Raw genomic sequence first — 17,954 nt, 5'->3', positions numbered from 1 at the left:
CGAGCAGAAGTGATTGCCACGAGAAAAGCAGTCCTCCAAGACAGGTGTTGCAGGGAAGCCTTATGAATGGGTTCGAATGGGGGACCCATTAGTTTAGATAGGGCCCCCTTCTCTTCCCTGGGAGCTGAATGTGGTCCTAACAGGCGGATAGACTTTCTTGAGATCCTCCAGGAAATCCTTAACTGGCATTTGAAAGAAAGAAGCCAGAGTGGGAGACTTTCTATAAGCCATTATCGCTGCCAGGTGAACTTTTATGGAGGATTACTGTAAAACTACTTTGGCCAAAGAGAGCAAGTATGTCAACAGTACCTGTTCTTGTCCTCGAATAGGGTAATGACCTTCAGCAGTACACCACATGAAAAAACGCTTCCACTTAAAAGCATAAGAATTTCTCGTAGGAGCTCTCCTAGCCTCTTTTAAATTCTGCATGCAGTCCTATGAGGAGGCCTAAATGTCCGTATTGGATGAACTCCGGAGCCATGCTGCTAACCTCAGACGGCAGATTGGGGTGGAACACCTTCCTGCTCGCCCTGGTCAGCAGATCCGGATGACATGGCAGCCTCCTTTGTGGTACTTTGGATAGGTGAAGGTGGTCCACATACCACCACCGGCGAGGCCAATCTGGAGCAACCAGGATCATGTATGTCTTGGACTCGTACAGTTTCGTGATCACCAAGGGAATGAGTGGAATCGGTGGAAAGGCCTAGAGTAATGTCTCTGACCAGTCTATCCACAGAGCATTCCCCTTGGACCCTGGGAGCGGGTACCTGGAGGCGAAGACGCAGCATTTTGCGTTTTCAGCGTCCGCAAAGAGATGGATGCCTGGTGTTCCCCAGTTGTGGAAGATGTCTTGTACCACTTCTTGCTTTAGCACCCAGTTGTGTGCTTCTGCGAATTGCCTGCTTAGGTCGTCCGCTTGAACATGGAGGACGCCCGGCAAGTGAACTGCAGATATTCTCATGTCTCGTGCCAGAAGCCATTTCCAGATTGCCTGTGCTTCAAGCGACAGGGGTCTGGATCTTGTTCCTCCCTGCTTGTTCAGGTAGTACATCGTTGTTGTGTTGTCCGTCTGAACAAGCAGAGAGGTCGATCTTATTGACAGAAAGAACGCTTTGAGAGCTAGATGTACAGCTCTGAATTCCAGCATGTTTATGTGGTATATTTGCTCTTTCTCTGACCACATTCCTTGGATCTCTAATGATCACATATGAGCGCCCCATTCCTGAAGGGATGCATCCGTCACCAGAATCTCTTGAAAACTGACTCCTACAATGAGATGAATCCATCGCATCCACCATCTGATGGCGAGTCGGACTGACAGAGGTATTGATAGCCTGTCCTCCCAGCGATTGGAGATTTGGGACCACTGATCCACCAGAGTCTGCTGAAGAGGTCTCATGTGAAGCCTGGCGTTTGGAACTAGAAAAATACACGAGGCCATTGACCCCAATAGGGAGGAGATCTGCCTGGCTGTGGGCTGAGGTGTCTTCAAGAGAGTTTGACACTTGGAAAATGGATTATAGTCTCTCCTCTGAAGGATACGCTCTTGCGTTGACTGAGTCCAGAGTTGCGCCTAGATAGTGAATCCTCTGTGTTGGATTGAAGATGGACTCCTTGAAGTTTACATGCAGACCGAGCCAATGCAACTGGTGAATACAGTGTGCGAGATGATGTTGCAGAAGAGTTGGAGACACACTCTTTGGAAGCTAGTCGTCTAGGTAAGGATTGACGAATATTTGCTGTTTCCTCAATAAAGCCGCCACTACTGCCATGCACTTTGCAAAAATACGATGAGCCGACTTTAGCCCCAAGGGCAGGACCGGGAATTGGAAGTGGTTTGATTGGATGCAAAACCGTAGGAACTTCCGATGCTTTGGAGAGATTGGTATGTGGAAATAGGCATCTTGAAGATCTATGGAACACATCCAGTCCCCTTGATGTAGAAGCGGTATTATTTGATGTAATGCTAGCATCCTGAACTTTTCACGTAGAATAAATTTGTTGAGACGTCTGAGATCTAGTATAGGCCTGAACTCCTTGTTTGGACCTTTCTTTGGGACCAAAAAGTATCGGGAGTAGATCCCTTGCCGATGTTGGTGGCATGAGACCTGCTCAATGGCGTTTTTTAAGAGTAGAGCAGACACCTCTTCCCTCAAGAGATTTATACGATGGGTGACAGTCTTTTGAGGAGGAATGGAAGCTGGAGGGGACTTGAACTTGATGGTATAACCATTCTTTACAATATTCAGCACCCACTTGTCTGGTGTGATTCTTGTCCACTCTTCCAGGTAACAACACACATTTCCCCCTCTTGAGTGGGTAACGGGGATAGGGGAAGCAAGCGCTCACTGCTTTTGTTGCTGTTGCTTGGCAGCCGGTGTGGACTGTCTGGAATTACCACCTCTTCCTCTACCAGCACGACACTGGGAGAATTGTGACCTTCCTTGATTTTGTTACGAGGACCATTGAGGGGTTTGAACCTGTTTTTTTTGTCGTCGGTCGTAAGGACGGTACCGTAGCCTGAAGTACTTCCTCTTATCTAGACCTACAGCTTTAACAGTATCAAGCTCTGTCTTCATGCGAGACATTTCATCATCGGCATGGAGATCTGAAGAGTGATGATCCATTGAAAGGAAGATTAAGAATACAATGCTGGAGGAGGAGGAGCTTGGCGGGCATCCGAGATGGCCGCGTGAGCACAGCGCTCTCCGGACCCCCGCCGCTCCCGGCTTAATATCCTGCTTTAATCCTGATTTTTTGCGAGGATTCATATAGAGGACGTTGGGCTGATCTACCTGGACCTTTCAGAAACTGATTTGGACATTGGGTGCCTGAATTATGTTCAATTGAACTTTTGGGCTCCACCCTCGAAGTGCGCCCGGGACTGGGTGAGGTTCGGTGGCCGTCTTGGAGTTGAACAACAACAGCAGGGGGATTGGTCTTGCGGGTCCCCTTCTTAAGTTTCGGTTTCGTTTCTGCCTCAGACTGGGACACTGGTGAGAGGGTCGGGCCGGAGCTGCGGCCGGGACACGAGTAGGTTGTCTGGCCCTTGGCTGCACTGTTCCTTGAGTGGGCTGCCTCTATCCTGGTGATGCCCCTCTTGTAGTCCTTTGGTCCCGGGGCCTCCATTTCTGGTGCCCGGTCCGTCGACCCTGGTGACTTTACTCGTGACGCATCTTCAAAATGGCGGGCAGAGGGGACCGAGAGACGCGCAAGACGAAGACACCTCTGCGCGGGGGTCCGGTTCAATCTAATGTTATGGATCGTTATACCCACTCTAAGGGGTCCCCCGGAGCTGCCCTGCCCGGTCCCATTGCGTCAGATCAAGTGGTGGATGCTTCGACGGAGCCCTCCTTGCAGGACATCATGGGCGCCATTTCTGGCATGAGGGAATCCATAGGCCAACAGTACGAAACCTTGGCCCACAAACTTGACACTGTGGCAATTGAGGTGAATTTGATTCGAGCCGATCTCTCCAAGACGAACGAAAAGGTGAAGTCGTTGGATATCAAATCATCCAGCCTCACGACGGACGTCTCTGATATTCAGACGGAGATTGGCAATCTCCGTAGGGTGAACGATTTCATGACCCGGCGCTTGGAGGATTTTGAGAACAGGGCACGTCGCTGTAATGTTCGCGTGGTTGGTGTGCCGGAGAATCCAGAACCCCACTCGGTTGATCTCCTGGTTGAAGACCTCATCCAGAACCACCTTTCCCCGTCTGGCCTTAGTAAATTTTTCGCAGTGGAGCGCGCACATCGTGTTCCGGGGGGCCAGGGCAAGCCAGGCGCCCCGCCGAGACCTATTGTTGCAAAGCTTTTCCACTATAGAGATCGGGACGCTATCCTGCAGGCCTCGCGGGTGAAGGGCCCGGTGGCCTTTGAGAATGCCACGGTGAACTTTTATCCGGACTTTTCCCAACAGGTCCAGAAGCAGCGTATGGGATTTCGTGGTGCCAAGAAGCGTCTTAGGGACATGGGGATGCGTTACGCAATGCTCTTTCCGACCAGGTTGCGGGTGGAGTATAATGATCGAACTTTCTTCTTTGATCGGCCAGATGCTGTGAATGACTGGCTAGACTCCCTGCCTCGTCGACCTCCTGAGACTGAGTCCGAGGCCCACCCGGGCGGTGCTGAAGGTGGCGTAGAGAGCTGAACATTTCATCTTGGACTGATGCCTTGTTTTGTATACCTTCTCCAGGGATGTAAGCCTATGTTCCTCTACCTCACATGTGTTTTGATGTATGATCTTTTTCTCGTCATTGGTTTGATCGGGAGGCGGGTGGGACAGAGCCTTTCCTCCTCCGGGGTCTTTGTGTAGAATAGGGGTTCTTGGGCGACAGGCACACTGCAGGTTGGGGTGGCTTTTTAGCTTTTTGCAGGGGTGGGGGGTGTTTTCTTGTTATCTGGGGGGTGGGTGGTTGGGAAGTTTGTTGTTTGTGTGTTCTGTGTTCAAGGCGACTTTATTCTGTATCTGGACTGCTTTTTATGGTCATGCTCATTGGTGGGGGGTTTGGGCTTTTTCGGGTGGGATGGGGGGTAGCGGGTTGAGATTTGTTTCGTGGAACGTTAATGGTCTGGGAGATCGTATCAAGCGAAGTGTGGTGTTGAAATGTATACGACGTTTATCTCCTGACATTGTTTTCCTGCAGGAGACTCATTTGATAGGTAATGTTTGTCATGCAATGAATAGGTGGGGCTATCGCCTCGTAGCGCATTCGGGTTTTACCTCGGGTTCCAGGGGTGTGGGTATCCTTGTCCGGGCTTCCCTCCCCCTGGCTATTGATGTTATTCAGGATGACCGGGGGCGGTATGCTGTTCTTGTGGGTCGATATGAAGGCCGTGCCCTCTCCTTATTAACTGTTTATGTGCCCCCCGGCTTGCAGACTTCTACCTTTTCAGATTTGGGCCGTGTCTTGTTAGACCTCCCTGATAGTACTCTCTTTCTGGCTGGTGATTTTAATTCGGTAGTCTCCGGTCTCCACGATCGCCACCCCCCTAGGGATACCCCTGCGGCTCAGCAGTGGTTGGGTGGATTTTTGGATACCTTTGGCCTGGTGGATTGCTGGAGGCTTTTGCATCCTACGCAGCTTCAGTACACCTTTCACTCTGGGGCCCATGGGAGTCTGTCTCGGCTGGATTATTTCCTGATGCCTGCGGCTCAGTCCCCAGCGGTGCGGGAGATTGTGCACCTGCCCAGGGGTATCTCTGACCACTCTCCGCTCTGGCTTCGTTTTGAGGTTGGGGTGGAGGCAGTGGGCCGGGTGGCCCCCATTAATCCGTGGTACCTCACCTCCCCCGAGACCCGCACCCTTTTGCTCAAGTCCTTGGACTCGTATTTTCTGGATAACGAGGGGTCGGTTTCCTCTGCTGTGTCCCTATGGGAGGCCTTTAAGACCGTGATTCGTGGGCAGGCCCTCTCCCTTGTTGCTGAGGCTAAGAGAGCGAGAAATAGAGAGGTGGTTGATCTTGAGGGGGAGATTTCTGCATTGGAGGAGGGTTTGGAATCTGGTGTCACACCTGAGAAGCTCCATGCCCTGGGTCTGAAACAATTTGCTTATAAGTCCGTGGTCACAGATGCCGCCAAAGTGATGTTTCGGGAGCAACAGGGTCGTTTGTATGATGTGGGTGACAAGGCGGGTAAATTGCTGGCATGGCTGGATAAGAAGGAGAGAGCTAATCGTGTGGTACCCGTGATTCAGTCTGCGAGTGGTGCGAGTGTAACGGACCCGATTGGAATAGTTGACCGGTTCGCCGATTACCTCCGTGTGGTGTATACCCCTGTGTCTGAGAGGGATGTGGTTGACTCTCGCCTTTTGTTGCGTGATATAGCCCTGCCCATTGTTTCCGATTTAGACCGTGTGGCGTTGGACTCCCCCTTTACGGTTGATGAGATAGCTACTGCCATCCGTTCCCTCCGTTCGGGCAAAGCATTGGGCCCGAACGGGTTGCCAATCGAATTGTACAAGTTGCGTCCCGATAGGGTGGCTCCGTATCTTCGCGCCATGTTTCTGGAGTCCCGGGAACGGGGTATTCTCCCTTATGATCAGAGACTGGCCACAATAGTTGTCATCCCCAAGGAGGGTAAACCTCGTGATCTTTGTTCCTCCTATAGGCCCATATCCCTGCTAAATGTTGAACCCAAGGTATTGGCGAAACTCCTGGCATCCCGTCTCTTGACGGTCATTAGTGACTTGGTCCATCCGGATCAATCTGGATTTATCCCGCATCGCAACACGGCTCTGAACCTGCGTCGTCTTCACGGCGCGATCGCGGGGGCGGGGCTTCTGACGGAGCCGGCCATTTTGGCATCGTTGGGTGCTTCCATGGCCTTCGACACGGTGGAGTGGCCTTATCTTTGGGCGGCTCTTGAGAAATTTGGTTTTGGGCCTGAGTTTATTGGTTGGGTCCAGTTACTGTACGCGGAACCTCTGGCGCAAGTAGTGGTGAATGGTAGGGTCTCGGCTCCTTTCACCCTTGGTAGGGGTACCCGTCAGGGTTGCCCCTTGTCTCCGTTACTGTTTGCGCTCGCCCTGGAACCATTGGCTGCTTGGCTTCGGTGGGAACCTTCCCTCAAGAGGATCCGCTGGTCTCCGGACTTTGAGGACCGCGTTTCGCTTTACGCGGACGATATCCTTTTATATCTCACCTCCCCGCGTAAATCTCTGTCTGTTCTGTTTGACGTTCTTGCTTCCTTTGGAGCCAATTCGGGCCTTGTTATTAACTGGACCAAGTCCTGTGTATATGTTCTTTCGGGGGTTTTGCCCCCCTTGCCGAGCAGACTTCCTATTCAGGTGGTCCACTCGGGTTTCAAGTATTTAGGGATTTTTATTACGTTGGACCCGACGCTCCGCTTTGAGCGTAATCTCCTCCCACCGTTGCTTAGATTGCGCCTGGATGTGGCCCGTTGGCGTAAGCTTCCTTTGTCTCCTCTGGGCAGGGCGGCTCTGTTTAAAATGATGTCCTTGCCGCGATTCCTTTACGCGCTCCAAAACTCCTATGACGCTATTCCTAAGTCCTATTTCCAAGAGATTGAGAGTCTTCAGCGGCAATTGATATGGGATGGGCGTCCGCGTATCGCGCTCGCAAAGCTCACCATCCCTTGGTATGACGGGGACATGGCGCTCCCCGATATCAAGCGATATTACTGGGCTTCCCAGTTGTCCGCCATTAATCACGTGATGTTTTCCCCGGGTCGTAATCCTGCATTCGAGATGGACAGATTCCAGCTCCCGGGTGGGGACTTTACTAGAGCACTTTATTCTCGACCGGCCGGGCGCCATCTTGTGGGCCCATCCAAGATCGCAGTAACTGTATGGCGAGCTGCGAATGTGAGTTTGGGGTGGGAGGATCGCTTGACGTTGGCGACGCCGCTTTATGCCTCGGAACGTTTGGGCGGACTTTGGTCTACCAAGGGTTTCGACCGCTGGGATATGATAGGGATTTGTAAGGTGGGTGATGTGTGCTCGAACGGTTGTGTGAAGTCGTTCCAGGCCCTCCAGACGGAATATGGTTTGAGTGGTAGGGAATTTTTTCGCTACCTGCAGGTCCGGCACGCCCTCGCCTCAGTTTTGGTTCCTGATGAGACCCTGCCTGAATCTTCCCCCCTCGAGGACCGTGTCCTTGATGGGCATCTTCCCGATAGTACTATTTCTCTGATTTACAAGAAATTGATCAATAATCGGGCGGACTTATTGGTCCGACTTCGGGAGGCTTGGGTTGGCGATGGGTTGGAACTGGACGACGAGGATTGGCAGTCGGCACTCTCTTCTCCCAAGGAGGTGGCCATTCCTGCCCGTCTTTGTTTAGTTCAACTTAAGATTCTTCATCGAGTTTATGTCACGGGTCCGCGTCTGGTGACGATGGGCTTTTCTTCGGATGGGCTGTGTAAGCGTGGTTGTGGTTTGAGTGCGACCTTTTTACATATCCTCTGGGAGTGCCCGGTGGTAGCGGCTTACTGGACTGCTTTGCTTGAGGTGATGACTGCTGTGACTGGTGTTGCCCTGCGGCCGGAGCCACGACGATGTCTGTTGAATGTGTGGGAGCCCACTGACTACTCTGTGGCCCAGACCAGATGGGCTACCCTTGGATACATGATTGCTAAGCGGGATGTTGCGCAACTCTGGGGCGCTTCCAGGCCCCCTGAGGTCTCGAAGTGGGAGGACAACATGGACTGGTCCATGTTTCGTGAGAAGACGGTTTATGTGGCCAGGGGCAGACCCAGGGCGTGGACGAAGGTTTGGGGCCAGTGGAATGATTATCGTGGGGATATTTGCACCCCTCCCCTTGTAGGCACTGCTGAGATTGTCCTATCTCCCTAGACGTGCGTTCCCGGAACCTCCCCATACGGGTTTTTCTTTTTTTCTTTATTTCCGGTTCTCCCCGCTGCTCCCCTCTCCCCCTCCCGACTTGATTGGAGCCTCCGGGCTCTGGGTGTGTTCTCCTGATCGTGGACCGTCCCCTCCGTTCTTTGGGCTGACCTTAAGTATCGTGCATTCGCCTTTTAGTGTTTGTTTTTCTTTTGTAAAATAAAAAATTCGAGTTGCTCTGTGATATATGTAGAGTATGCTTTGTGCCCGAGCTGTACCTGACCACGGGTGTACATTTCTGTTTCATGCATTGTGCCTTGTTATTAGCGGCCAGCCCGTGCGGTTGTAGGCCCATTCTTGTACGTTTCTATGCTTGCTCCAATAAAGGTTTTGGAAAAAAAAAAAAAAATACAATGCTGTGCTTCAGGTTTCAGCCCAGTCAGTCTCAGCCAAGCTGAGCGTCGAGCACAAATTCCATGAGAATAGCCATGTGCAGCTAGATCTGAAGCATCAGCCGCTGCACTGATCACTTGATTGGCTACTAGGCCACCTTCATACAGGATTTCAAGGAAGTCTTGTTTGTCCTCTTTTGGGAGCTTCTCCGTGAAGCGTGTAAGGGAGTCCCATAATGAGCGATCATATCGACCCAGTAGGGCCGTGGCGTTGGCCACTTTCATGTAGGAAGCCAAGGTAGTACACATTCTCTTACCCACATAATCCATGGCCTTACTGTCTTTATCTGGGGGCACAGACGATGATGCTGCCCCCGTCTGATTCTTTAGTGCCGCCGACACAATAACAGAGTCCGGTGGAGGGTCAGCCCTCAGAAAGAAGGGATCATTATCAGGAGCCGTACATTTCTTAGTGATTCTAGATGGTGCAGCCCCCACCGATGCTGGAGTGAAAAACTTCTGTAGAGCAGGCTCCAGCAATCCAGGCACTAGAGGAAGCAAAGATCTTGAGGAAGACTTTCGATGCGGGGTTTCAAATATCACCAATGTTTAGGTGGTAGAGACCGGCATTTCAATGTGGAGCTTCCCAGTCCCACGGCAGAGAACCTCAATAAAGGTTAGAATATCATCGATGGGTGATATTCTGCTTGGAGGAGATGAGGAAAGAATCGGAGAATAGGCTACCTTGGAATTAGACGACCCTGTAGAAGACATACAGCTTCGTCCTATAGGAGATCGGTGGCGTGATACCCTACTCCTAGGAGAGCATGATGGTCGTCTTCTCACCAATGGGAACCTTCTCGGCGTGGTACGCTCTTCTCTCCCCGAAGAATACACTGACTGGATCAAAGGTGACCTTGATCTTGAAGAAGACCGTGGTAGATTAATTCTGCGGATCTTCCACTCTCTAATATCTCCTAACCATCTCGGCGAGATATTGGTTGGCCAGGCTGGAGACGGTACTGGTGAGGGCTCTGGAGATACTTGAACTATCTGAAGCCCTGGGGAGGAGGAAGCACTCCCTGATGTCACCACCTGGGCGTGCCGCGTCGAACGGTCCTTCGATGTCGCCCTAGGTCTGTTCACTGGAGAAGCCGATTGAGATCTCCTCTACGTCGACCTCCTCGACATCGACCTAGATCTTGACCTCCTAGACCTAGAAGGCCTTTTCTTAGATCTCGACATCGATCTCCTCGACAGTGATCTCTCCGACGACGACATAGATGGCATGTGTCTAGACGTCGAATGACTAGGTCTCTTCGGCGTCGAAGCCCTTGGTGTTCGGCTCGACGTCGATGCCATTGGACCTCTTGCAGTCAACGTCGATGGGTCGACGTTGGTCCAGAGCCTCTCGGCGGCGAGCTATGACGTTGATGGGTCGACGTTGAGCCCCGACCTCTTGACGTCGTAGGCGAGCCAGACTTGGATCACCTGCGCATTGATGACGACCTCATCCTATGTCTCTTCTCACCTTGTCTCGACGGCGAGGGATGTCTCGACGGCGAGGGATGTCTCGACGGCGAGGGATGTCTCGACGGCGAGGGATGTCTCGACGGCGAGGGATGTCTCGACGGCGAGGGATGTCTCGACGGCGAGGGATGTCTCGACGGCGAGGGATGTCTCGACGGCGAGGGATGTCTCGACGGCGAGGGATGTCTCGACGGCGAGGGATGTCTCGACGGCGAGGGATGTCTCGACGACTAAGGATGCTTCGACGACTAAGGATGCTTCGACGGCTAAGGATGTTTCGACGTCGACAGACGTCTCGACAGCGATTGACGCAGACTCTGAGCACAGAGGTACCTTGGATGACGATCTGTCCCTCGATGGGGTAGGAGACCAATGCCTTCTTTTTTTCACCTCTTTCTTTGCGCTCTCTTGGTTGAGAAGAGGGCTTCCGTGAATGATGTTCTTCTCGCCCACTCACGGTTTCCTTTCCTCTCTCTTGTAAGGAATGCAGCTTGATCTTCTCCCTCTCTAAGGGTTCTCTTGAAAAACTTGCTGCAGTGGTAACATTGGTCTGGCTTGCGGGATGAAGGCAAACAAGCAATACAGAACGAATGAGGGTCTGACTTAGCCATCTTTTTTCCACAGGCCGGGCACTTATTGAATAAGGCCTGCAATTTGACTGTAAACAATAGCCAAAAGTCAGAAAAAATTGCTGAATTAGTCAGCTAAGGACTAAAGATGTCGAGTCAAGTCAAAAAAATTAGCTTTCAACAGAAATAGGTGATAAAATATCACCAACTGGCGAGCTCAATGCTCCAGGATCCTCACAGAAGGAGCCAGAAAAAAGAACTGACCTAAATGCCACCTGTGGTGCATGATGGGAGCCTGGGGGTTCCTCGAGGTCTTAAAGGCATGGCGCCAATTTTCCAATTATTTTCTATGCAGCCTGTCTAGGCTAAATCTGCCTCTATGATCCTGCCTGTTTTACCTTTGGAAATAAAGGTGGTGTGTTGCAAAGAAACTCAGGGCAGTTTTCTTCTTTACATATTTTATATATGGTGACTTATATGTCTTTATTTGGTCAAATGTAAAAGTTTTACATGCAAAGATGGCAGTTTTGGAGCCTAATATGGTGTTTTTCAGGCTGCAAATGTATAGGCATATTATCGATATATATATATGGGTATTTATGTATATATACGTAGATATAGGCATATTTTTGGCTATTGCTCCGGGATCCCGCACGTGGGCGGGGCAATTCAGTGCTTATAAATATTGATGGAAGAGAATGGAGGAATACAGTTTGCTTCCAACATGAACAGCAGCTGCAACACAGAATAAGAGACTCCCTCAAAAGCCAGGACAGCAGCAATATATAGTAACAAAAACGAATGAGTGCACAATGTCAACGTTTTATTCTGGCTTCCTTTCTGGGCATACCAAAAAGATAGCAATATAATGCATGGGAGCCTACAATCACGGTATAAAAGCCAGTCTCTAATTTCCTTACTACAGGCAACATGTGACTCACCTTGTCACAAGAAATAAAGAAATTATGTAGCCACTTAACTATGATAACTTATAGCTGTGGAGGTCGGATGCCAGCAGCCAAGCTGAAAGGCAGAGCAAGGAGCATAATTAACAATGCACTTTATTTAAAAAAGAAGAAAAGTAACAATCACAAAACTTGGCTTTTCCTTCAAATTTGTTTTCCTGGAGGAAAAGTGATAAGCAGAAAGATAGTTACAGAAAAGACGCTCTTTGCATGTTTCAACATTCTGCACAACAGATCGTTTTTTTTACATAAAAAAAGAGACTTTTAAACAGATTCTAAAATCGTTTTGCAAAAAAAAAAAAAATGCTTTGATGCATTTAATTTGTACTAGAGATTCTACTTTTAGCTTTCATGTTTGATACCATGTTATCCATTTCACGTGAAAGAGCATCACAATAAGGAATAAAGTGGTATATGGGAAGGGGTATAGTGTGACCATGTATTATGAGAAATAAAGTACCCTTTGCTGTACACTGTAAAGATATTGCAAGTCACCTTGGAGTGCCATAGCCATCTATATAAATAAAAATGTAAGTGTTTGTTTGTTCAAAATCGTAAATCTCTGAAAGTTCTTCACCGATGGCTTTGAAATTTTGACAAAGTTGGATTCGATTAAGCGCGTGTCCAATGCGCGTGTGTTTTTAATCGAAAGGCCGAACAGACCCTATTGATTGGGTTACTGCGCAACAAATACAAGGGACGCATAGAGACAATAGTCTACATATATTAGGCTGGACAGTTGGTGTCAGGATGGCAGACCGGGGAAGGGGGGAGGAAAGGGGGAGGAGTTGGTTCACTTTGCAACATTAAGAAAGGACGCATATACACAATAGTCTACATATATTAGGATTGACAATTGGTGTCAGGATGGCAGACCAGGAAGTGGGTGTAGGGAAGGGGGAGGAGTTGGTTCACTTTGCAATATTAGCGTGTGTTTATATATACACAATGTTGGATTTCAATATGCGCGTGTACAATACGTGCGTGTTTTTAATAGAAACAGACCCTATTGATTTGCTTGCTGCGCAACAACTACAAGGGACGCATACAGACAACAGTGACAAAAACATATTGTATACCCACAAGCATTGTGAAATTAAACTTATTAGAAACGTGCGCTTACACTTTTCTTTCTCTTCCATTTAACCAGACTGAGCCACAGCAACGCGTGGCCAGGTAGAGCTAGTAGTCTCATAAAGGAACTCGGCCTTTGGTCTCATTCCTATATGTAGTCAGGTAGCTCTTTACTGACTTGCAATAAGTTTATAATGTACGACGGAGGGTATGTTATCCCAGATTAAAAAAACAAAGGATTGCGGTTATCAAAAACAGCTAACTAAAGTATGAAGTAAAATAAAGTGTACTTGATAATGTTACGCAAGAAGTGAAATCTGTACAGAACTTAAAGGCAATGATCATTTCCACTACTGTAGTTGATCGTACAAATTACAACAACAAAAAACTCAGATTCACTAAATTTATTTTAAAGATTACGTACAAGGGAAGTACATACATGCAGTCGGTGGAGATCTGATTGAGACTGTGCACAACCTGCGAGACCAGATTTTCATCTCTACATGCCAAGAGACAGCTCACTTCTTCTGCTATGCGTCCATTGAATAGAAGACTCTTTGTAGTTGTAGCAGGTAAAGGTGATGGAAGAGGCAACTGGTTTAAAACTATTAAGAAAAAAGTTAAAATGTTTAACCTACACATTAAACACAATAGGTCTACTGTTGCATTAGGCAATGGCATCAAACTCTGGATTTGAAAAAGAGTTCTACCGCCATGTAATGTTAGTTTTTCACTTCGGAACTGCTCAACTGGTTCATTATTTTAAAACACTGAAGAAAGTAGTTAATGAAATCAAACAGGGTAAAGAAGTATGGAAGCACAGCCAGACCAAATGAATACATGGTCATAACTATTTTCTGAGAAAATACATCTCAGGGTAAAACAGAAATATTACTGTAATGATGTATGGAATGACAACATCCTAGCACAGGAAAAACTATTAGTTCAGTCAAAATAAACGCCTTATCAAAAAACCACCAAGCAGTGTAAAAGCAAAGGCAATCAGACAAGACTAACATTTACAGTTATTGTACATGTCTTCTGCAAGATAAAATTAACACATCACAAAAGTTTGTTTTATTTTTTTTTTATTTTTTAGGAGGCGTGGCCACGAAGGCGACCGAAATAGCTGCCTCCATGTAAAGCTCCGCCGACCGGGCTCCCAACACTGCCAAACACTATGTGATTAGTCACCATCCTGCCCACATCACTATTCAATCCGGCAGAGGAAGCGATTCCGCACACTTTGGTGCTTTTTGAAGCTCCGGGGACGACGTTTGTGGAAGACGAGGCAGAGGGGAGTGTCGGCCTCCCTGGCCGCGGTGATATCCTCCCTATCTTCGCCCGATCGCTGGGTAAGTGCTGCTTGGGGTGCCCCTGCCGGGCTTGCTCCCCCTGTGCCCACGGACCGCTGGCCTTCCTCTCCGCTGCCTGGGGTGCCTGGGACTGCGCTGTGGGGGTGCCGATCTTCTGGGGCAGTGCCGCGGCTCTCGGGCCTTGGCATGTCCTGGAGCCGGGGCCTCGATTTGCGGGCCTGCCGGCGTGCCCGGACTGCGGGGTGGGGCTGGGTGGTTTGTGTCGGTGGGGATTTCTGGCTTCGGTATCGGGAGTCCCAGGTGGCGACCCCGGTTGTTCAGTGGCGGCCCCGCCTGGACCCCCGCGTGGTGGATTCACGCCCCCCCACCCCCCCCCCCCCCCCCACCCTGTTGAGGGGGATAGAAGCGCAGTGAGGACTATATTGAACCTGGGCCCACTGACTGGTGACATCATTTCGGCGAGCGTTGGTTGCTGCCGTGGCTAGGGGGATCCCTGCTGGGAGTGCCCGGGGGCTGGAGTGCTGCTTCCCCTGACTTGTAATTCCTGGGGCTGGCACAGCTTTAGAGCAAGAGCCGGGGCCCCCCTTTTTTGATGTGCTGCCGGATTGCTGAGCACCTTACACTTGCTGCAGACTGATCTGGTGCTTCTGCTCATGCCCCCGCGTCTGCCTCGGGCTCCTGGTGTTTGATACCTCATATTGGTCTGCCTCATCATTCTGGACTGCACAATTTTACCCCGTTATCTCGTGTCTGGCCTCAGAGCGACCATGGGGAAGAGAGATCCCAACCAACGAAAGCTTAGCTTTGACAGGACCCCCCTCCTCGTGGCTGAGGCTCCCCCTGGCTCGTCTGCTGGGGCTTCCGGCTCTGTTGAAAGCGGAGATGCTACCTCACTGGTCACCGCCATGTTGGGCGAAATGAGGGCTGGCTTCAAGGCACTTGATGGTCGCTTTGATAGCCTTGAGCAGAAACTCACCGATATGGGAAGTAAGGTCCAGGCCCACGATCGTCGCCTGGACATGGCGGAATCCAGAATATCGGATGTTGAAGACAACACCACGAAATCGCTCAAGCGGCTCGAACGCGTAGAGAAGATACTAAAGGAGGTGGCCATTAAAAAAGAAGATTTGGAGGCACTTAGCCGACGAAACAACATCCGTATAATTGGCGTGGCGGAGACAACAGCGACGGGGCGTTTTGACACTTTCGTTGAACATCTACTCATTGAGCTGTTTGGCAGAGACACTTTCACAAATGGTTTTGTGGTAAAACGCGCTCACAAGTCGCTCGGGCATCGCCCCGGACAGCCACCGCGCCCGATCATTGCCAGGATCATGAATTTCCGCGACGGACACCGCCCTGCGCGCGGCGTGGGAGAAAGGAGAGATTCAGTGGCAAGGCAGTACTCTGTCCTTCTTACCTGATTTCACACTGATGGTTCAGGAGGCGAGATGCAAATTCTCTGGAGTCAAGGCAACCCTACGCAACCTGGGCCTTAAATACGGCATGATGTATCCAGCGAGGCTGAGGGTTGACGTGGCCGGCAGCTATCGCATCTTTGATTCCCCCGATGCTATCTACGTCGACCGAGACCGGGACCTTTTGCTGGTCTTCCTGCCTCTGGGGAGCCCCCCAGAGGCCTCAGCAGGGGCAGAGGGAGCCTTCCCAGCCTGCCCAGACCCACCTGCAGCCTGCAGTCGCCGCTCTTCCAGGCCTTGGAGCCTAATCTTCTGCCTTTCCCTCAGGGTCCTTGTAGAAAAGGTCTGGCAGATGTCACAATCTTCAGGGACATGATCATCAGGGAGGCAAAGAATGCAGACGTTGTGTGAGTCAGTCTTGGCCTTCTTCCTTCCACATGCTGGGCACTTGTCGAATAAAGCAGGCATTTTAGATCCCTAAAAGCCTGAACAAACACACAGAAGTGAAAAGGAAACACCAAGAATCAAATGAGAACACTTTTAAATCCAAAAAGTGTAAAAAAAAAGTCCAATAAACACTTGAAAAAGGGAGAGCTCAATGCACAGGGTCCTGTAAGCAGGAGCCGGAAAAAAGAACTGAAAGTGAGAGGGACCTGCTATGCATTCTGGGATACTGGGAGAAGTTCTGGAAAGTTCTCTTAAAGGCACAGTATCCTATTTAAGCCACATAATGGCAGCCTATGGGGCTTGTCTGTCCATGCCTTCCTCTCTATCATTTCTGAGGGTGTTTGCTGTTAAAGCAAGGGAAATCTGGACAGGCTTTGCTGTTTGTGGATTTTTGGTGGAATTTTCTAGTTGAAGTACTGGACAGTGTAGCCTGTGGATATAGGCTGCATTATTTGTCTTTAAATTTTCTCTTAAGTGTCTTTGCAGTTCTGCAATTTTCTGACAACTTAAGAGATTATTTTTGATTGCCGGGGTCCACGCACATGGGCGGGACTATTCACTAGATTATGACTATACACAGAGATCCCCTACTACAGAAGTACTTTTCCTTCAAGAGACACACTTGTCACATGCTGACTCAGCCTCCGTTGCTAAGAGTTGGGGTGCCCATCGAGTTTTCTCTAATTTTAGTAGGTATGCCAGAGACGTTGCCATACTTATACACAGGCGGGTGCCTTTTGTGCTGACCAGTAGTGCCACGGACAGTGAGGGTAGATATGTGCTTGTCACCGGTGTGCTTATGGGTTACAAGATTACGTTTTTAGGAGTTTATGGTCCCAACACTGACTCTCCCTCCTTTTTTCAGGACTTGCAGGTGAAATTGCTTACCTCAGATATTGATTTGCTGGTTGTTGGGGGAGATTTCAATTTTCTAATGAACCCCACCAGAGACAGCACCTCTCCCTCCCCTGATATCAAGGCACGCTCCCGCCCAGTGCTATCTGACATCTGTTCCTATTTCTCCCTCATTGACATAGAGGCCCGTCTTCACCCGCACTCCCCTGATTACACGCACCATTCTGGGTACCACAACACTAGAACTAGAATGATTATTAGCTCCTCTCCCCTGGGATCGCTGGCTGGGCAGAGGGCCTTCTCACCCTTCCACGAACATTGTCGGATCACTCCCCTATTGTGTTAACGCTGCAGATTCCCAGATTGGAGGGTTATGAGAAACAGTGGCGTTTCCCCGGTAGAGCATTGGCGGACCCTGTTTTTACGGAGGAGATCCGAAGTGCCATTGATGACTACTTTGATCTTAACATCGGATCTGTGGAGTCCTGGGCTACACTGTGGGAGGGATTCAAGGCCACTATTCGTGGGGTGTGCAATGCCAAACATGTGGGTACCTTGCGAGATATCCGCTCCACTTTGTCCCAGAGAGAGACATCTCTGCAATAGACAGAGATCTGGTGACTAACCCGACTAAGGCTGGTGAAGCCAAACGCTTGGAATTACTGATAGAGTTTAGAGAGGCTGCAGAGCGGGAACTGCGATTTTTGTGCAAAAAATACACGGCACGACAGTATGGGGAAGGCGATAAACCTGGCAGATTATTGGCGCAACTGCTTCGTCCTCCTCACCAGGCATCATATATTCCGGAAGTCATTGACTCACTGGGCACAAGATACCATTCCACCCCTGACGTTTGGGACGCCTTTTTGTCCTATTACAAAACTCTCTACACATCCACGTTGTCAGGGGACTAGAGGGACCTCGGTACTGATTTGAATGAGATCGCCATGGTCCATCTCGAGAAACACATGCAGAAATTTCTTGCCACTCCCATCACTCAGGACAGCATTATCAAAGCCATTGATACATTGAAAGGCTCCTCGGCGCCTGGCCTTGGTGGCTTCTCGGCTGATTTTTATA

General features: G+C 49.8%; 1 protein-coding gene across 14 annotated transcripts in view; it reads right to left on the bottom strand.

The window, feature by feature from the left end:
• Window positions 1-17,954, bottom strand: part of NIPBL (NIPBL cohesin loading factor) — a 1,942,504-nt gene that overhangs the window by 1,775,114 nt on the left and 149,436 nt on the right. For 8 of the 14 annotated variants that reach the window (XM_078674965.1, XM_078674957.1, XM_078674966.1 and 5 more), the window contains exon 3: window positions 13,278-13,443. In XM_078674965.1, the coding sequence (XP_078531091.1) occupies window positions 13,278-13,443 (166 nt within the window). Of the gene's footprint in view, window positions 1-13,262; window positions 13,444-17,954 lie in introns of all 14 variants that reach the window. The other 6 variants (XM_078674955.1, XM_078674963.1, XM_078674964.1 and 3 more) reach the window with 1 other exon arrangement.

The sequence above is a fragment of the Lissotriton helveticus genome, chromosome 2_1 (assembly GCF_964261635.1).
Source record: "Lissotriton helveticus chromosome 2_1, aLisHel1.1, whole genome shotgun sequence".
In the NCBI taxonomy this organism is placed as follows: domain Eukaryota; kingdom Metazoa; phylum Chordata; class Amphibia; order Caudata; family Salamandridae; genus Lissotriton; species Lissotriton helveticus.
The sequence above is the reverse complement of the archived record's forward strand: the minus strand, read 5'-3'. Positions and strand labels throughout refer to the sequence as shown.